This window comes from Pelophylax lessonae, assembly GCF_965119305.1.
Source record: "Pelophylax lessonae genome assembly, chromosome: 9".
NCBI lineage: Eukaryota > Metazoa > Chordata > Amphibia > Anura > Ranidae > Pelophylax > Pelophylax lessonae.
The window spans coordinates 242464211-242485921 of record NC_138776.1 but is presented as its reverse complement, the minus strand read 5'-3'; the positions used below and the strand labels follow the sequence as shown (position 1 = coordinate 242485921).

The following is a 21711-nucleotide window of genomic DNA, read 5'->3' as shown; positions in this document are numbered from 1 at the left end:
AATCTTTTTGGGGTGCAGTGAACACAATCTTTGTGGGGTGCAGTGAACACAATCTTGGTGCAGTGAACACAAACTTTTTGGGGTGCAGTGAACAAAATCCTTTTGGGGTGCAGTGAAAACAATCTTTGTGGGTTGCAGTGAACACAATCTTTGTGGGGTACAGTGAACACAATCTTTGTGGGGTGCAGTGAACACAATCTTTTTGGGGTGCAGTGAACACAATCCTTTTGGGGTGCAGTGAACACAATCTTTGTGGGGTGCAGTGAACACAATCTTTTTGGGGTGCAGTGAACACAATCTTTTTGGGGTACAGTGAACACAATCTCATACTTCTGAAGATTTGAGGGTGCTGCCTGTTCCATACTCCCCCTACTCCTCATCCAGCCTTTTAGGGGTACAAACAATAGTAATTGGGGCCTAGTGTGGTTGTGTACGTGTGAGATACATACACTTTTTTGGATCATATTTTCTATTCCGCTATTTAATCAAAAACCTTTGGGGATCAGTTAAATTGGGGGATAGTCTGTGTTGGTACGTGTGGGAGAGATCCACCTTTCCAAGTTTTTGGGGTTCATCTCATACTTCTGAAGATTTGAGGGTGCTTCCTGTTCCATACTCCCCCTACTCGTCATCCATCCTTTTAGGGGTACAAACAATAGTAATTGGGGCCTAGTGTGGTTGTGTACGTGTGATATACATACACTTTTTTTGATCATATTTTCTATTCCGCTATTTAATCAAAAACCTTTGGGGATCAGTTAAATTGGGGGATAGTCTGTGTTGGTACGTGTGAGATCCACCTTTCCAAGTTTTTGGGGTTCATCTCATACTTCTGAAGATTTGAGGGTGCTGCCTGTTCCATACTCCCCCTACTCGTCATCCATCCTTTTAGGGGTACAAACAATAGTAATTGGGGCCTAGTGTGGTTGTGTACGTGTGAGATACATACACTTTTTTGGATCATATTTTCTATTCAGCTTTTTAATCAAAAACCTTTGGGGATCAGTTAAATTGGGGGATAGTCTGTGTTGGTACGTGTGAGAACCACCTTTCCAAGTTTTTGGGGTTCATCTCATACTTCTGAAGATTTGAGGGTGCTGCCTGTTTCATACTCCCCCCTACTCCTCATCCATCCTTTTAGGGGTACAAACAATAGTAATTGGGGCCTAGTGTGGTTGTGTACGTGTGAGATACATACACTTTTTTTGATCATATTTTCTATTCCGCTATTTAATCAAAAACCTTTGGGGATCAGTTAAATTGGGGGATAGTCTGTGTTGGTACGTGTGAGATCCACCTTTCCAAGTTTTTGGGGTTCATCTCATACTTCTGAAGATTTGAGGGTGCTGCCTGTTCCATACTCCCCCTACTCGTCATCCATCCTTTTAGGGGTACAAACAATAGTAATTGGGGCCTAGTGTGGTTGTGTACGTGTGAGATACATACACTTTTTTGGATCATATTTTCTATTCCGCTTTTTAATCAAAAACCTTTGGGGATCAGTTAAATTGGGGGATAGTCTGTGTTGGTACGTGTGAGATCCACCTTTCCAAGTTTTTGGGGTTCATCTCATACTTCTGAAGATTTGAGGGTGCTGCCTGTTCCATACTCCCCCCTACTCCTCATCCATCCTTTTAGGGGTACAAACAATAGTAATTGGGGCCTAGTGTGGTTGTGTACGTGTGAGATACATACACTTTTTTTGATCATATTTTCTATTCCGCTATTTAATCAAAAACCTTTGGGGATCAGTTAAATTGGGGGATAGTCTCTGTTGGTACGTGTGAGATCCACCTTTCCAAGTTTTTGGGGTTCATCTCATACTTCTGAAGATTTGAGGGTGCTGCCTGTTCCATACTCCTCATCCTGCCTTTAGGGGTACAAACAATAGTAATTGGGGCCTAGTGTGGTTGTGTACGTGTGATATACATACACTTTTTTTTGGATCATATTTTCTATTCCGCTATTTAATCAAAACCTTTGGGTATAAACAATTAAATTGCGTAATAGTCTGTGTCGGTACGTGTGAGATACACCTTTCCAATTTTTGGGGCGCATCTCATACTGCCGAGGATTTGAGGGTACTTCAGTCTGCCTCCTGCCTGTTCCGAACTCCTCCTACTCCTCATCCTGCCTTTAGGGTAGAAAAAATTTTAATCGGGGCCTAGTTGGTGTTTGTACGTGTGAGATACACCGTTTTGTAAAATTTGTCCTATTCCGCTATTCAATATACACCCTCTTTGAGTGTAAAAAATTAAATTGCGGGATAGTCTGTACCGGTACATGTGAGATACACCTTTTTAAATTTGTTTGGCGCATCTCCTACCGCCGAGGATTGCAGGGCGCTTCAGTTTGCCTCCTGTTCCCCACTCCTCCTACTCCTCTTCCTCATCCTGCCTTTAGGGTACAATAAATTGTAATCGGGGCCTAGTTGGTGTTTGTACGTGTGAGATACACCGTTTTGTAAAATTTGTCCTATTCCGCTATTCAATATACACCCTGTTTGAGTGTAAAAAATTAAATTGCGGGATAGTCTGTACCGGTACATGTGAGATACACCTTTTTAAATTGGTTTGGCGCATCTCCTTCTACCGCCGAGGATTGCAAGGTGCTTCAGTTTGCCTCCTGTTCCCAACTCCTCCTACTCCTCTTCCTCATCCTGCCTTTAGGGTACAAAAAATTGTAATCGGGGCCTAGTTGGTGTTTGTACGTGTGAGATACACCGTTTTGTAAAATTTGTCCTATTCCGCTATTCAATATACACCCTGTTTGAGTGTAAAAAATTAAATTACGGCATAGTCTGTATCGGTACGTGTGAGATACACCTTTTAAATTTGTTTGGCGCATCTCCTTCCACCGCCAAGGATTGCAGGGCGCTTCAGTTTGCCTCCTGTTCCCAACTCCTCCTACTCCTCTTCCTCATCCTCCCTTTAGGGTACAAAAAATTTGAATTCGGGCCTAGTCTGTGTTTGTACGTGTGAGATACACCGTTTTTTTATCCTTTTTCCTATTCCGCTATTCAATATACACCCTTTTGGGGTAAAAAACATTAAATTGCGGCATAGTTTGCATATTTGACTGTGAGATACACCCGTGCGATACTGTTGTTGTTTTGTTCCGCTATTCAATAAACACCTTTCTAGGGCAAGATCATAAATTACAGAAATATGAGGAGACCGTCAAATAGGGGCGTGGCCTGGGTCGTGGTGCTGCTGGTAGAGCTCCTGTTGCAAGGAGAGGACGTGGTCGATCTGTGCCAGCTACACGCACAAGTGAAACACCTTCCACAAGTGTGAGTAGGCGACAGAACCTGCATCAGTATTTGGTAGGGCATCATGCGCCTCTAGACGTGATGAGGCCTGAAGAAGTACAGGCGATAGTAGATTGGGTTGCTGACAGTGCCTCCGGTTCTTTCACATTGTCTCCCACCCAGTCTACTGCAGAAAGGTCAGAGTTGGCACCTGCAGCCAATGTCCAACCGTCTTTCACCACACCCCCTTGGAAATCAGGCAAGCAGTCTGAGCCCCAATCCATACAGCAGTCTCTTCTTCTTTTTGAGGACTCTGTCAGCAGGGTTTCCCAGGGCCATCCACCTAGCCCTGCCCCAGAAGTTGAAGAGATTGAGTGCAGCGATGCCCAACCACTTATTTCTCAAGATGAGTACATGCAAGGACCATCGCAGCACGTCTCCGATGATGACGAAACGCAGGTGCCAACTGCTGTGGCGTTCAGCATTGTGGAGACCGACAAGGAGGGCAGGGGTGAAGACTGGGTGGAAGATGATGTGGAGGACGATGAGGTCCTCGACCCCACATAGAATGAAGGTCATGCAGGTGACCTGAGTAGTTTGGAGGAAGAGGCGGTGGTCGCACAGAGCCACCAGCACAGCAGAAGAGGGAGCAGGGTGCAGAAGCGGAGCGGCCGTGCCCTAGACACTACGCCCTCTACTGCCCAACGCAGCAAGGGAACGAGCGCACCAAAGTCAGCTCAAAGGAGTTCTCTAGCATGGAAGTTCTTTAGAAAATGTGCTGATGACAGGACACGAGTGGTTTTCACCCTGTGCAATCAGAGCCTGAAGCGAGGCATAAACCTTCTCAACCTGAGCACAACCTGCATGATCAGGCATCTAAGTGCAAAGCACGAGCTGCAGTGGAGTAGACACCTTCAAAACCAAGAAACGTCTCTGGCTCATCCTGCTTCCTCTTCGGCTGCAGTCTCGGCCGCTCCAGCCACATCTGTAGTGATACCGGCACCTGCCACCCCGCAAACAGAGGATCTGTCAGCAACACCACCACCTGGGTCACCAACCATCTCCAAAATGTCCCGTGGAAGCGTTCAGGTTTCCATCTCCCAAACACTTGAGAGGAAGAGGAAGTACCCCCCTACCCACCCGCGATCCCTGGCCCTGAATGCCAGCATTTCAAAATTCTTGGCCTTTGAAATGCTGTCATTCCGTCTGGTGGAGACGCACAGTTTTAAAAACCTTATGTCGGTGGCTGTCCCACAGTACGTCGTGCCCAGCCGCCACTACTTTTCCAGGCAAGCCATCCCTTCCCTGCACAACCAAGTGGGGGAAAAAATCAGGTGTGCACTGTGCAACGCCATCTCTGGCAAGGTCCACCTAACTACCGATACGTGGACCAGTAAGCACGGTCAGGGGCGTTATCTCCTTAACGGCACACTGAGTAAATGCAGTGGTGGATGGGCCTGAGGCGGATAGCAATTTGGCGCATGTCCTTCCACCACCGAGGATTGCAGGGCGCTTCAGTTTGCCTCCTGTTCCTAACTCCTCCTACTCCGCTTCCTCATCCTCTACCGCCTCCTCATCCGGACAGCGTAACACCTTCACCACCAACTTCAGCACGGCCAGGGGTAAACGACAGCAGGCAGTTTTACAACTTGCCTGTTTGGGGGACAAACCACACACCGCGCAGGAGTTGTGGAGGAGCATGGAACAGCAGACAAATGAGTGGTTGCTGCCAGCACGCCTCAAGCCCGGCCTGGTGGTGTGCGATAATGGGCGAAATCTCATAGCAGCTCTGGGCCTAGCCGGTTTGACGCACATCCCTTGCCTGGCGCATGTGCTGAATTTGGTGGTGCAGAGGTTCCTTAAAAACTACCCGATATGTCAGAGCTGCTGCAGAAAGTGCGGGCCGTCTGTGCGCACTTTCGGCGTTCTCACCCTGCTGCTGCCTGCCTGTCAGCGCTGCAGCGTAACTTCGGCCTTCCCGCTCACCGCCTCATATGTGACGTGCCCACAAGGTGGAACTCCACCTTGCACATGCTGCAAAGACTGTGCGAGCAGCAGCAGGCCATAGTGGAGTTTCAGCTGCAGCACGCACGCGTGAGTCGCTCTGCGGAACAGCACCACTTCACCACCAATAACTGGGCCTCCATGCGAGACCTGTGTGCCTTGTTGCGCTGTTTTGAGTACTCCACCAACATGGCCAGTGCCAATGACGCCGTTCTCAGCTTAACTATCCCACTTCTATGCCTCCTTGAAAAAACTATTCGGGCGATGATGGAAGAGGATGTGGCACAGGATGATGAGGAGGAGGAGGAGGAGGAGGATGAAGAGGTAACATTTCCAAGGCTTTCAGGGCAGTCATTCGCAAGGGGCTCCGAGGGTGGGTACCTGCACACACAAACGCCAGGGACACAATTGTCCAGCAGGGGCACAGTTCTGGAGGAGGAGGAGGATGAGGAGGAGGAGCTGGAGGAGGAGATGGAACCATGTTCACAGCAGGGTGGCACCCAGGCCAGCTCATGGCCATCACTGGTGCGTGGCTGGGGGGATACAGAGGACACGGACGATACACCTCCCACAGAGGACAGCCTTTCGTTGCCTCTGGGCAGCCTGGCACACATGAGCGATTACATGCTGCAGTGTCTCCACAATGACCGCCGAGTTGCCCACATTCTAACTTGTGCTGATTACTGGGTGGTCACGCTGCTGGATCCCTGTTACAAGGACAACGTACCGTCCTTAATTCACTCACTGGAGCGCGATCGCAAGATGCGCGAGTACAAGCGCACGCTGGTAGACGCAATGCTGCTGGCATTCCCACCTGACAGCGGGGCCACAGTGGAAGCACAAGGCAGAGGAGGAGGAGGAGGAGGAGGAAGAGGTCGCCAACGCAACCAGGGCACCGCCAGCATCTCAGAAGGCAGGGTTAGCATGGCCGAAATGTGGAAAAGCTTTGTCAGCACGCCACAACAAACAGCAGCACCAGCAGCTCAGATGGAACGTCTTAGCAGGAGGCAGCATTTTACCAACATGGTGGAGCAGTATGTGTGCACACGCCTAGACGTACTGAATGAGGGGTCTGCCCCCTTCAACTTCTGGGTCTCCAAGTTGGGCACATGGCCTGAGCTTGCCCTTTACGCCTTGGAGGTGCTGGCGTGCCCTGCAGCCAGTGTATTATATGAACGGGTATTTAGCACGGCTGGGGGCGTTATCACAGACAAGCGCAGCCGCCTGTCCAGAGACAATGTGGACAAGCTCACGTTCATTAAAATGAACCAGGCATGGATCCCACGGGACTTTTCCGTACCTTGTGCAGAATAGCGATGGATACCGACCTTACCCACCCATTGTTCCATTTTTGCTCTTTCTCACTCTTTTGGGGTGTACCCATATTTAAAATTTGTGAAAATTGTGAAAAGAAGCAGTGTTGGCTACCTCGTCCTCCTCAGGGCCAGATTAACATAGGGGCTATTGGAGCTGCAGCTCCAGGCCCCTACCTTTTATATAGGCCCCCGGGTTGGCCATATTCACTGTTACCGCTCTTCTGTCACTTGTAAACACAGAAGTCTGGCTTCTATGCTCGCTTCCCCAGGCAGCTCCCTCGCACAGCACGAAGGCCGGACAAGGAGGGACAGTTGCCGATGCATGGATGTGTTTATGGGCTTCAGAGACAGCATCCCATGTTGAATTAGGCATGCATGGCTGCACCCTTCCTCCTCTGGGTGCATGCCAAGGCACGGCCCTTAAGGCCCTTCAAAATCCTCAGCACCAAGCCCATGATGCTCTTAATCCAGCCCTGGTCCTCCTCCACCGCCGCTTCCACCTACACCGCCCATAGGTGTGCGCAGCCTATTGCATTAGGGTGTGCACCCCAAAGTTGAAATACACATGCATGTGTTTGCCTACATGTACATGGCCCCGATACATTACTCTCCCTGCTGGCAAAGAGAAATAGAGCAGAGCAGGTCCGAGGGAGATCTTTCACATCTCCTCACTGGCAAACAGAGCGATAATGCTAATGTGCCCTAGGTGATTAGGGTGTGCCCAGGCACACCCTGTGCGCACGCCTATGACACCGCCACATCCACCACCACCTCAACCTCCCTCCTACTCCATATGGGCCTCGTCCTTCAGAGATGAAGAACATTGTTTTATTTTTCTGTTTTTTTTTTTTTTGTTGTTTTAAGTTATTTCCCTATCCACATTTGTTTGCAGAGCACTTGCCATGCTCTTAATTACGTTTTGCTGTCATTTGCAGCACTCTAGCCCTTTCCTTTGGTGTTTTAGAGCCATTTTAGTGCCTGAAAGTTCGGGTCCCCATTGACTTCAATGGGGTTCGGTGTCCGGGAAAAGTTCGGCAAAAGTCCGGGACACGGACCCGGACTTTTTTTTAAAGTTCGACCGAACCCGCCGAACACGGACATCCAGGTGTCCGCTCAACCCTAGTAGTGAGTGTACAGCTTGTATAACAGTGTAAATTTGCTGTCCCCTCAAAATAACTCAACACACAGCCATTAATGTCTAAACCGCTGGCAACAAAAGTGAGTACACCCCTAAGTTAAAATGTCCATATTGGGCCCCAAAAGTCAATATTTTGTGTGACCTCCAATATTTCTAAGCACTGCCTTAACCATCTTGGGCATGGAGTTCACCAGAGCTTCACAGGTTGCCACTGGAGTCCTCTTCCACTCCTCCATGATGACATCACGGAGCTGGTGGATGTTAGAGACCTTGCGCTCCTCCACCTTCTGTTTGAGGATGCCCCACCAATGCTAAATAAGGTTTAGGTCTGGAGACATGCTTGGCCAGTCCATAACCTTTACCCTCACCTTCTTTAGCAAGGCAGTGGTCATCCTGGAGGTGTGTTTGTGGTCGTTATCATGTTGGAATACAGCCCTGCGGCCCAGTCCCCAAAGGAAGGGGATTATGCTCTGCTTCAGTATGTCACAGTACATGCTGGCATTTATGGTTCCCTCAATGAACTGTAGCTGCCCAGTGTCGGCAGCACTCATGCAGCCCCAGACCATAACACTCCCACCACCATGCTTGACTGTAGGCAAGACAAACTTGTCTTTGTACTCCTCACCTGGTTGCTGCCACACACCCTGAACCAAATAAGTTTATCTTGTGAGATACTGTACATCACGGTGGTCACATGGTACCGGCAGCGAGCTGGTACTCGGGTCAGTCATTGGCCATGTCCCGTGGATGCGGCTGGTGACAGATCGCGCCAATGTGCAGCTGCTAGGGTTGCTACATCATCCCTTTAAACCAGGACTCATATTAATTACACAGGTTCTGAGGCCAATATAATGCACATAAGGCACTAAGTGAGTTTAATTACCACCTTAATCATCCACAGAACCTGTGTAATTAATGTGTGTCCTGGTTTAAAGGGATGAGGTGGCAATCCTAACAGCCGCGTGATCGGCGCATCCTGACAGGACGTCATAGGATGCCCAGTCAGGATGGGAGACCCAGTGGTTAAAATGAGTGGCACATGCACAACGCACCACTGCTTTTGCACCAGGCCTCTGTGACTTTGTGTTAGAGCTCTGCCAACCTAAAAAGATATGATTTCTCTGGCACTTACCTGAATGGGTGGTGTTGGATTTGAAACAGCCCGGCAGGCAAACACAGAAAGACTAATGGAAACAGAGAACTGCAGCAGATACGTAAGAATGAAACATCCACGGAGGACATGGCCTGCAACCTGTACATGCAAATAAACAGGTTAAAGATTGAGTCCACCCAAATCTGATATTTCAGAGTTTATGGTAGATGCTCTAAAGTTACACCACTTGACAGTCTTCTATCTCTTGAGGACTTAGAATATAGAGATGTTAGCAGGAATAGCTGAAACACACCTGAGCGTTGCGTCTTTGCGCAGTTTTATAATCGATTTTGGCACGTGTTTATGACCGACTTTGGCACGTTTTCATGTGCGTGTTTTATGCAGTGTTTTTGCTCCTGGGCATTTTTTTTATCAGCCAATAGATAAAAGACCATTTGTTTCATCATTTGTTGCTACGTTATTCATCCACTTCCTGGGTCAGAAAAACGCAACAAAATGCACAAAAGCACGTAAAAGCATTCAAATCATGCGTTTCTATGTACTTCTATGGAAATAAAAACGTGTCACAAATGCCCGAATTTGCCCAATTCAAGAAACAAAAAATGATCCAGAACTTTTTTAAGCTTCAGGCGACTTGGAGTGGAAATGTGAACCATCTCCATAGAAAATCATTGATTTTTTTCTCCTCTAGCACTTTGTAGCTTTAAGCTTCCAACTACAAAAGCTCAGGCGTGAATAGGGCCTAAAACTCCTCAAAAACAACTCTTGGAGCACATAAGAGATTTACAGCTGAAGTTTAGAGAAAAAAAAGAAAAATCCTACGGCTTTAGTAACATCACTTGCCTACAATGAAGTATGTCCCTTGTGATGACAACTGGATCTGGGAGAAATCTTCACTGCAGGGATGCCTGTCCTCTTCCTGTCTCTGAACTTCTTGTGCTGCAATGGTTAAAAAAAGGGGTTCCAGCTGGGGAAAAAAAAGTTAAAAGTCAGCAGATACAAATACTGTAGCTGCTGACTTTTAAGATATAGACACTTACGTGTCCAGGGAGCCCGAGAGGTCAGCACCACAGCCGATTTCAGATTCCGATGTCCACCTGCCACCCCCAATTGCATTGGGATAGGCAGAACGGCGATCTGACAGGGGAGAAGATAGAGATCTTGTGTTCCTGCTAGGATCGCTCTCGTGGACCGCCGTACAGGTACGGCGATTCGCGGGAACCTGCCAACCTGCCGCCATATAACTGCAGCCGCTGGTCGGCAAGTGGTTAACCATTGTAGCACTGGAAATTCAGAGCCAGGAAGAGGATGGGATATCCCTACAGTAAAGATTTCTGCAGGATCCAGCTGCCTTCACAATGTGGGCATCCTTTATTACAGGCATACGATGTAACTAAAGATACAGGGATTTTTTTTTTTTTTAGCTAAACCTCAGTTTTAGGAAGCCAGGATCTGGCTGAAACCACCTTGGTTCTTCTATCACTAAAATGTGACTTTTTGAGATAAACAATGCTTCTGGTCTGGAGAAGGATCTTTTGTCTCCCTCAATGAAAAGTGTCATTTTGGAGCTGGATGGCAGTTGGTTCTTGGGACATTGCGAGTCTGACCTGGTTTGTGAACTTTCATGTGTGCTTGCAGCTAGAAGGCGGGGGGGGGGCGCTAAACTGGTGAAAATAAGATGGTGGGGGGCGCTAAACTGGTGAAAATAAGAAGGTGGGGGGGGGGTGCTACACTGGTGATAATAAACCTGGGGATGGGGAAGGCTGACATGCATAATTGAAGGGGACTTCGACTGGATTGCCTCCTTTGAGGTTTGTATGTATCACGGACTGGACATAAAATTATTGTAGTCAAAAATCCACTGTATGTAAGTGACTGGACTTAGGGCCGGCCCTTCCGTGGGTCCCGCTGGGTCCATTGGACCCAGGCGGCACTTGGAGAGAGGCGGCAAATTGACTCCCAAGATTTTTTTTTCCAGCAGTTTTGTGTGTCATCAGTTTGTTATCAGCGTTACAGGCGGAATTTCCCCATCTCATACTGCCGCCCATAGTGCAAACTGATGAGTATGAGGAGGTGTGCGCAATGACGTCAGACATCAGCACACTCCATCTCAAACAGGGCAGGCTGGATGTTCTAGAGTGGTTGGCACGGCAGACATAGGAGTAACAGGAGGCTAACAGTGGGGGTTTGGTGGACCGGTCCGGTGGTGAGCTATGGAAGAAGATAATATTATAAGATTATATTTATTTAAAATAATGGATGTGGGGGCCTGATTTTTTTTCGGGGGGGGGGGGGGGCATTTTAATCTTGGGCTCAGGCAGCAAAATGTTATGGGTCAGCCCTGACTGGACTACAGTCCTTTGAGCCTCGAACAGAGGTAAGCAGAAGGTAAAAACCTATAGGGGGGAGGTACTACTAGGGTAGTGTAAGGGGCTAAGTTCCTGGTCTGGGGAGTCTTTAAAAAAATCCTGAACTTGCCCCACTAATATTAACGCCAAAATGTTTTTTTTTTTTTAAGGTTGGTGTAAACCTGGAAGTATTCTTTTGAACTATTGCCAGTTTTTAGTAAAGTATTTTCACTAGCTTGTGAGATAGATAGATAGATAGATAGATAGATAGATAGATAGATAGATAGATAGATAGATAGATAGATAGATAGATAGATAGATAGATAGATAGATAGATAGATAGATAGATAGATAGATAGATAGATAGATAGATAGATAGATAGATAGATAGATAGATAGATAGATAGATAGATAGATAGATAGATAGATAGATAGATAGATAGATAGATAGACAGAGAGAGAGAGACAGACAGACAGATACTTACAATAAAACCATAATAGTCATAATAATTAAAGTAATCCACAATGTTCAGTATGAGCCCAAGAAGAGAGAAAATGGATATTACAATGCTCAAGCCCAGGGAGCCTTGTATCTGTAAGAAAACATGAAGACACTTTGCTTAAAAGCTCATCTTAATCTTATTGTACATTATATTGTATACACACTGTCAACTTCTAGTTATATTCTTATAATACCAAGTAAACAGACAATGTTCTTCTTGGAAGAACCACAAAATCATTTTTACTAGCTTGTATGTGCTGCATTTTGTTGATCTGCACTGTAGAAGCAGCAACATCAGGTCCATCAGACAGTATGGAACCTGGCTCTAGAGCAGTGGTCTCCGAACTGCAGGGAAACAAATCTTCCCAATGACCCCAATGATGGGGCACAATTCATCCCAATAACACCAACAATAGGGTACAATTCTTCCCACTGACACCAATAATAGGGCACAATTACTTCCACAGAAACGTTGAGGCATTATTTTTTCCCACTAACGTTGGAACATTTTCTACTCCCACTGGTCACAGTTCAGCCCCAGCTAAAGTCTGGAGGACAGTAAAGTGTCCCTTTGTGTAAAAAGTTTGGAGACTCTTGCTCTAGAGCAGGGTTTCTCAACCAGGGTTCCTCCTGAGGTTGCTATGGGTTCCTTGAGAAATGGGCAATTTCTGCCTCAGATAAATTCCAACTGACCCCATTGTTCCTTTTAGCTATCTGTAAGGGGGGTAATTCTTCAAAATGATGACAAGAGTAAGGAGCATTCTTCCCACTGATCATCACATTAATGTTTCATGATGAGTTGTAGATTTTAAATTTTTAGCAGGGGTTCCCAGAGACCAGAAATTTATTTCAAGTGTTTCTCTGTGTTGAAAAGGTTGAGAAAGGCTGCTCTAGAGTATTTCACTTCTCTGCACACACTAAGACATTTTGAGGCTGATTTACTAAGGATTTGAGAATGTTCACACAATAAAATGAAAAGTTTTATTTTGATTTCCCAATCATGTGACAAGCAAATACGTGTTTACTTATTTCTCAGCTCCACACCCGGTTCACTAGGCTGACCGTCTAAGACCACCTTCCTCACACCTGCAGGAGGAGAGACAGCCGTCCACCTCCTCCTGGGACTCAGCTTCCCACCAAAGATGCCCTGTCACATGTCCACTCAGGTCAGTCCCAGGATGCACTGCGGTGGTGCCTTCCCACTGGGACTGCCATAAAACCTGATGTGTCACTGGCTGGGTTTCCTCCACTGTCCAATAAGCTCCCTCATTGGATACAATGGAGACACTCTTTCAGACCCAGTGAATCACACTTGGAGACTGTAACGCTCCTGCATTTTTTGAACAAGATGGATTTGCAGCTGCAGAAAAACTCCACTCAGTAGTCATGCAGGGATATGTTGAAATACCAATCCCAACTCCCAAGACTCATCACAGTGGTCTGTCTGATTCAGCATACAAATATACACACTCAATAAGATGTTCCTAGAGTGATATATGTATATTGCAGTATAGTGATGATGAGCTAGAGAGACAGGTTTGAATGGAGACAACAGGAGACAAACACTTGAGAGGAATGTTCATGAGAGTATAGATGGTAGCAGGTGGGATGCAGATAGGTTAGCAATCATGTATGGTAGTAGGTGGTAGGATAGCAGATGACATACAAGAGAGACTAACCCAGTGCAAGGATAGATGTTAGTAGGCTCAAGAGCTAGCAATCTAAATAGTGCAGATGATAGTAATAGTCCTTAGTATGCCGAGCTAAATAGTGTAAGCTTGGTAGGAAGGTTATGGAGGATTCCCCTGCGGGGTACTTATCACTAATGGCAAGCAGTAGTAGAGTGGTTCGGTATGAGCAAGTGATCCGGTAGCGGGATACAGGGATCAGCAGCGAGGTTCCGACAGCGAGGTACGCTTGTAAGCATATGAGCTTCACGGCAGGTTGAACGAACGATGTGAGTGAGAACGCCGGCGGTTGAAATAGCCGCTCTGCGGCGCTCAGTGATGACAGCATCGGTCTTAAAGGTGTATGAGCACCTACCAGAAGAGAATGGTGGGACGCATACACGGAATTGGAAAGTGGAATAAGGGTACCAAAGGTACCAGAACATTACAGAGACATGCAACAGGCAACCTAACAGATCAGGCTCCCCTGATAGGCAGAAGGAGCAATAGATGATTTGCCTAGCACCTACCTAACTAGGAGGGTGATACATCCACAATCCTATACCCGCAGTTGATCCAGAAGAAGGCAAAAAACCCCAGCAAAGCATGATCCAATTTACTACAGCAGGGTAAAAAATTTCTTCCTGATCCCCCGAGAGGCAATCGGATATTCCCTGGATCAACTTTACCTATAAATATTAGTACCCAGTTATATTATGTACACCCAGGAAAGAATCCAGGCCTTTTTTTTAAGCAATCTACTGAACTGGCCAGAACCAGCTCTTGAGGGAGTCTATTCCACAAAATTGCACAGCTCTTACTGTGAAGAAATCTTTCCCAATTTGGAGATGAAATCTCTTTTCCTCTAGACGTAAAGAATGCCCCCTTGTCCTATGTAATGACCCTAAAGTGAGTAACTCAACACCAAGTTCAATATATGGACCCCTTATGTATTTGTACTTGTCTCTGTTTATAAACAGTAAGGACACCAATTTCTGGGGCTGCTCAAATGTTGCCATTGTAGGAGGTCTTCCTGGATAGATGAATAAATAAAAGGGAGGGAAGTTTTGCAGATAGGGGGTAGAGCATAATTTTTAGCAGCATCATTGTCACTGTAGCATCATTGTCACTGTACGGCACATTCTCCTTTAGTTAGTCCTTGGGCATCCTATCAAGACTGTGCATGCCTTCCGCAGATCTGTTAGGCAGACCAATGAGTGTGCATGGCAGGATGACAACGCTACTGCTAATTGTGAAGCAGTGGCTTATTGTTGTCAGTCAAGGAGTCCCAGAGCAAAAAATAAACAAATAAGTGGAGGGACGGCATGACAGGTGGGTATGGTACAGACAGGGAAGGGTTAAGTTTTGGTTTGTGTGCTGGCCAACCTTGGGGGGGCAGGCATCCTGTGGCTGGGAGGGGTGACTAAGAGGTCAGGATGAGATAGCAAGGGTGAGGGGGCCAGTCGGGAGCAGGCACGAGGAGAGAAGCTTTAGCGTGCAGAGCCCTTGCAGGAAGAGAGACTTGTGTCCCGGCTGCTGGATTCGTGCCATATGACTCAAGGTAACCTGCGAGCTATGGAGATTGATCAGCTGTTATCACAGCTGCGGGCTGGCTCCAGTCTCAGGTGGAGGTGCTGATGCGGGAACCAGATGCTATGTCACCTGCCGGGGGGGGGGGTGTCAGAGTGTAATGTTCTGGTACCTCTGGTACCCTTGTCTCCATATTTCTCCTTTCCTAATTGCGTCCCATCTTGTGTAACAAGGGATGCATATACCTTTAAGACCGGATGACATCATTGCAAAGCGCCGCTATGAGCGGCTATTTCAATCGCCGGTTTGCTCTCACTCATGGCTCGTTCAAACCGCATGTTCACCGCACCTACTCCTGTGAAGTCGGAGCTGCTGACATTCTCCCTTGCTGAACTGAAGCCGGAAACCTCGCTGGTGATCCGTATCTCGCTACGGGATCACCCCTCTCCAATGGACACTGTTACTCCTAAACCTATCTAAGTGATAAGTACCCCGCAGGGGATTCTTACTAACCAATCTCCTACTGTCATCTACTGCAATTACCAAGACTATCTGTATCTATCTATTCACTATCATCTGCATAGACTGTTAGCTCTTGGGACTACCTTCAACTATCCTTGCAGTAGGTTACTCTGTCTAAGTATACTCCATCTGTGTCCTCTTACCATCTGCACTATACTTGACATCAGAACCTATCTGCTTTACCATCACCTGCAAACTCTCCTAATACTACTTCTAGTGCTCACCATACAATAGTCTGTCTCTCATCTATATATCCTCATATATTCTATCCCTCCATTAACATCTATTAATATATATGGTATATAACAGGCTGTACACAGTGATGAAGTCCTGAGAGTTGGATATGTTTGTTCAACAGATTCTCTACAAGGCTACTGAGTGTAATAATTCTGTAGCTGTAAATCCATCCACTAACAAAAACGCATGAACGTTACACAGAGACAGTGTTGGGGGTAACTAGTTACAAAGTAACTACCGTAATTACAGTAACTACATTACTTTTTTTGGTAACTAAGTAAAGTAACTAGTTACAATACTAATATTGGTAACTACACTACTTTACTAGGCTATAGGAGGTAACTACACTACTTTACTAGGCTATAGGAATGCGCTTTCCTGCGTTACCCAAGCCGTGCGATACAATCATTATTTCTAAGAATAGAGAGGGATGAAGTTTATGACTTTTTGTTGCACTTTATGTTTTATTCTGTTTTTTCAGGTTTTGTTCTCATGTTTCCCAAAGCCTGTGTTTATACAATAAACTCAATGCGGAAAGAGTGTCATGTATCTTCTTCTACACGGTCAATTAAGAAAGAGGAAAGTAAAGTAATAAGTAGTGAAGTTACTTTTCAAATGCAGTAACTAGTAAAGTGATCTCATTACAATTTACAGAAGTAACTAGTAACTAGTTACATTTTTTGAGTAACTACCCCAACACTGGTCAGAGATCCCTCGTGTTCAGAGGTCACGGCCTCTGGAGTGCTTCAGCCCGGACTATGTCCCCCGAGCTCAGCACCAAAGTGGGAGACCTGTGAGGGACCCTCCAGGCGCCTCAGAGAAGCGTGCCACTGCTTCCTCTGGAGGTGAGCCTGGGAGGAATCCCGGCATGGGTGGAGCTCAGCTGGAGGGGAGAGAGAGATCTCACCACTGTCTTCCCCTCCTGCTCGTGGCCAGTGTGTGGAGCAGACAGCCACTGCCTATGCTGATGTCCGGAGAAGGCAGGTGGCTCGGCGGGGGAGATCAGAGACGGATGCTGGCCAGGTTCCTGTGGTGGCCAGTGGTCCCCCTTCTTCAATCTTCAGTGGTCTCCAGCCCGGGAAGAGGACGGAACTCCAGAGGACATCACAGGGCCAGCACCCGCAGCGGGGAGCGCGCCAGGAGTTCATCTAGGAGGTCGGTTGACGGGTCTGGTGTTCATCCCAGGAGCAGCCAGAGTGACCAGCGGCACAGGCCCTCGGCATCCAGGCCAGTGATCATTCAGCCAGCGGAGACAGATGTTCGGTCGGAAGGAGAACTGTCCAGGTCTGATGTTGATCATGGCTCAGGATATCTGGCCCGGTAAGTGTCATTCTCATTTGTCTTCTTTATCTGTACACTCTGTGTTGCAGGATTTGCTAGGCCGGGTTAGGTTGTCGACCCCTGTGCAGGATAGTGGGGTGGTGATGGGTACTTCTGTGCCACAGGCAGCGGAGGGCATTTCCGCTTCTGAGGGTTCAGATGGGGGTGTCAGGGAATTGTTGGTAGGTTTGCGGGATTTAGTCAGCCGGTTTGAGACAGGGGCGAGCACTAGGGTGTCGACGTCGGCGGCATAGGTCTCGCCTGGGTGTGTGCCGGTGCGCGCAGTCGATCCCCCCCCCCCCCCCCACCTGTAGCTTCACCCAGCGGTGCGAGTGGGCAATCAGTGCATTTAGATGCAAGTCCAGCATCTGGGAGTGGTCTGGGATTGGAGAATCCTGGGAGTGCCACAACAGCTGAATCGCCTGCAGCGACGGGTGACAGCGCCAAGAAGGTTGATCCGATCCCCTTGGCGGATTCCACCAAGTGTGGCCTGGTTGCGTTACGACAAGCAGTTTCATCAAAGCATGGTCATCAGACCATCTTTGAGGTGGGATCATAAGGACATTAGTCTCTGGATGAGGTTGATGACGTCGGTGCAGGCTCCCAACCATTTTTTTCCAGGAGGGGTCGGTGGTTCTTCCACTTTGGGACAATCGACCGTGAAACATCGGGGCTATTGCTGGCAGTACAAGGGAGGCTGTAAGTTTGGATTGGCCTGCCGCTTTAAACATGATTTCTCTGGCTGCGGGGGATCCCATGCGCTGTCATGCTGCTTCAAACGCGGCAAAGGGCATACCAGAGAGTCTTCAGGTAAGAGGGATGACGCTGGTGAGGGTGGAAAGAATGCTTCCCTTTCTGTATAGGTATCCCGATAGGCAAGCTGCAGTATTGTTGAAGGAGGGCTTTGCTAGTGATTTCCACATCCCGTGTTCTCTGTCCTCCTTTCCAGCGACTTCCCAGAATTTGCGTTCGGCCCTGCAACATTAAAGCGTGGTTTCCTCCAAGCTGGAGAAGGAAGTGGCATTGGGTCGCATGGCCAGCCCTTTGCTGAGTTGCCAATTCTGGATTTGGTGGTGTCCCTGCTTGGTGTGGTCCCAAAGAAGGGGGCAAACAAGTTCAGGTTAATTCACCATCTGTCCTTTCCCCATCTGCCCCTGAGGCGTGTGCAGTGACCTATACCTCTTTCGATGCAGCAGTTTCCTGGGTGCGCCACTATGGGCGTGGAGCACTTATGGTGAAAGCCGATATAGAATCGGATTTTCGTTTGCTGCCGGTTCACCCAGACAGTTTTCGATTGCTCGGTTGCTCTTGGCAGGGGGGTACTATGTGGACCGATGCTTGCCGATGGGTTGCTTTATATCCTGCATGCTGTTTGAAATGTTTAGCTCTTTCCTTGAATGGGTGGTGCGGGTCGTTTCTGGAATCAACTCGGTAATTCATTATTTGGATGACTTCTTGTGTGTTAGTCCGCCGTCTTCCAATGTTTGCTCTATCTTGCTGGGTATATCCTGCAGCATATCGCTGGCCGTTTTGGGGTGCCTTTGACTCTGAAAAAAACAGACGGGCCGACTTCGTCTCTTTGTTTCCTTGGCATCGTTGTGGATTCCCAGGTGATGGAGTGTCGATTGCCCGCAGATAAACTCGAGGCCCTTCAAAGCCAAATTTCATGGGACCATTTGGAAGCGCAAGATTGAGCTCTGCCAATTGCAGTCACTGTCGGGGAAGTTGAATTTTGCATACCGGATTATGCCAATGGGCAGGGTGTTTTGCCGACGGCTGTCGGCCTCCACCTCTGGGGTCAAATCGCCTACTCACTTTGTGAGTTTGCACAAGGACCATCGGGAGGATTTGCTGGTGTGGCACAGTTTTCTCGAATCGTTCAATGGACTCTCTTTGTGGATGTCTGGGCCCATTAGCAACTTCAATTTGGAGCTTTTCACTGATGCGACAGGTTCAGCAGGATATGGGGCATTTTGTGGAGGTAAATGGAGCACTGGGCCTTGGCCCTCAGCATAGCGGGATGCAGGATTCTTGAAGAATCTGGTACTCTTGGAGCTCTTTCCCATCGTCTTGGTGGTGGAACTTTGGGGGGATTTCTTCCGGAATGCCAAGGTTCGGTTCAATTGTGATAACCTTGGTGTGGTGCAGGTGGTTAATCGTCTTACAGCAGCTTCACAGTCGGTGGTACGTTTCTCCGGCACTTTGTTTTGCGTTGTCTACAGTTGAACTCTTTAATTTATGCTATTCATCTTCCTGGGATGGAAAACACTTTGGCTGACGCTTTGTCTCGCTTTCAGTGGGACAGGTTCCAAAAGTTGGCACCGGAGGCGGAGCAAAACGGGGTTCCTTATCTGGGCTACCTGTGGAGCATAGCATTGGAGTCTCAGTGAGGTGCATACAAAGCTCAGTGAGTACGGCTACTTGGTCAGCATATTCCAAGGTATGGCGGGAGTAGTTGGAATTTCTGCACCAGATGGGGGTGGATCCAGAGGTTTCGAAAGTTAAACATGCTGTCCTGTGTTTTTCTTTCGATGCATTTAGAGCGTGGGGTTTCGACTGCAACAATTGATCGGAAACTGGCGGGTTTAGCCTTTTTCTTCAAGCTTCAAGGCTGCAGGGACCACACTGAGGAATTTTGGGTTAGGCAGCCCTTAAGATGTATAGGAAAGCACATAAGCGCCTGGATGGTCGACGCCCGGTTTCCTTTGCCATGTTGCAGGACTTGTTTGTCTGCCTAGACCAGCTTTGCTCCTCCGACTATGAATGCTTGTTGTATCGGGCTGCATTTGCACTGGCGTTTTTCGGGGCATTGTGAGTGAGTTAGTTAGCCCTTCCAAAACTGCCGCCGGGGGCCTCTTGATGCGTGAGGTGTCCTGTTCTCGTGGCTCTGTTGCTTTGTGTATACGGCGGTCTAAGACCGATCAAGGGGGTAAGGGCATGCAGGTTGTGGTGTTTCACATTCCGGAATCACCTATTTGTCCTGTTAGTTCAGTGGAGGGTTTTCTTTCCGTCAGACCGGATCTGGGGGGTTCATTCCTGATACATTCAAATGGTTCTGCGCTATCTCGCTTTCAGTTAATTTCTGTATTCCAGGAGTGTTTGGTGGCGGCGGGCTTTGATCCTAAGTGTTATGCCTCACACTCCTTTTGCATCGGGGCCGCCCGGTTGGGTTTGGACGATGAGGCAATTAAGCGTATTGGTCAGTAGGATTCTGACAGGTTTAAACTGTACATCCGCCACAGCTTACAAGGGATTGAGTCTTAAGTGGGGGGTACCTTTGTGTCTGTTTTGGGCAGCGTATCTGGGGCCTATGTTATGTGTTGTGTTTGTGTTTTCTTTACAGGTGGCACAGTCTGCCTCGTTTGGATTTTGGGGCACTCCTATGTCTTTTGGGGGGCCAGGCGAGCTGATGTCCACCCTAATGGTAGGCAACTGGGTTTCCCGAGGCAGGTAGCTCAGGTTCGCTGGATCGGGGTGCCTGGTATGATGTGGAGCAGGGTGGTACTGGAAGTGCATCATTTTTCCAGGCTTGACAGGGCTCCAGATGTGCTGTTGTTACATGTGGGTGGTAATGACATGGGGGCTAGGTCCATGCGGGAACTTATTTGGGATTATTTGGGATGTGAAATTTGATTTTTTTGCGGCTACGCAGTGCGTTTCCTGGCATGTTGATTATATGGTCCGAAATGGTGGGTAGGACATCTTGGCGTTTTGCCAGGACAGTGGATAGGATTAACAAGGCCCGTGTTAAGGTTAACAAAGAGGTGGGTAGATTTGTGACCCGCAATGGGATTTTGGTCATCCGGCATCGGGAGTTGGAGGTTGATACTTGGCGGTACCTTAGGGGTTAACCTTAATGCTGTGGGATCGATATGTGGGCCCTAGGTTTGCAGGTGGGTATTAAGCGAGCGCTGTGTGTGTGTGTGTGGCGGGGCACACAAGGGTAAGGCTTTGGCAGTGGTGGCTCTTTGGAGGAGGAGAGAATTCTTGATAATAAGAATGGTCAAGACCCATCATGGTATGGGATTCCCAGGTACATTCCGATTAATGAGGGGTTTAACTCGGAATATGTAAAATGGAGGTTAATGCGAAGGAGTTTTGTCTCCGAGCCTTGTGTGTTGCGGCTGTAGGCCGATGTGGAAGCAAAGGTTTTCGCAGTGAAAAGTTTCTGTGTTGTTGCCCTCAAAGACCACCAAGTTTCATTTCTCAGTTTCTGTTTTAAAGTAATGTTATGTTATGTTATTTATTTGATATTGCTGTTTTGCAGAGATGTATAGTAACTAAGTAGAACTACTTCACTACTGTACTTAAGTACCGAAAGGCGGTATCTGTACTTTCCTGGAGTAGAATTTTTTTCTCCTACTTCCACTTTTACTTCACTACATTTTTTCAATGATTTCAATACTTCTACTCCGATATTTTTTTTTTTTTTTGTGCTGCATAGTTACTCGTTACAATTATAAAAATTACCACTGCCAGAACAGTAGATGGCAGGTTTCATGAAGTTCAAAACATGTGTATTATGTCATGTGTAAATCAGATCGAAAATAAATGCTACTGTATGTATAAATAAAATGGTCTACATATCTGCTGTTGAGGGGAAAGAGAACCTCCCCCAACCAAGGAGAGTCACAAGCGTACATAGACCTTTTTTCTAGTAAGAGGCTGATTTTGCTTTTTTCACTGGAAGTTGAGAGCACAGGTTTTGCAGTTTTGTTTCACTGGAAGAGTCTATTTGGATATTATTTTGCACTTAAGGCCCG

The 21711-nt window shown here is 47.5% G+C and overlaps 1 protein-coding gene across 1 annotated transcript in view; it reads right to left on the bottom strand.

Annotated features, from left to right (window-relative positions):
* Positions 1 to 21711, bottom strand: part of LOC309563348 (uncharacterized protein) — a gene marked incomplete at both ends in the record, with an annotated part of 143082 nt that overhangs the window by 57874 nt on the left and 63497 nt on the right. Inside the window, 2 exons of the mRNA XM_082267741.1 lie at positions 8841 to 8960; positions 11656 to 11763. Coding sequence (XP_082123867.1) covers positions 8841 to 8960; positions 11656 to 11763 — 228 coding nt within the window. The remainder of the gene's footprint in view (positions 1 to 8840; positions 8961 to 11655; positions 11764 to 21711) is intronic.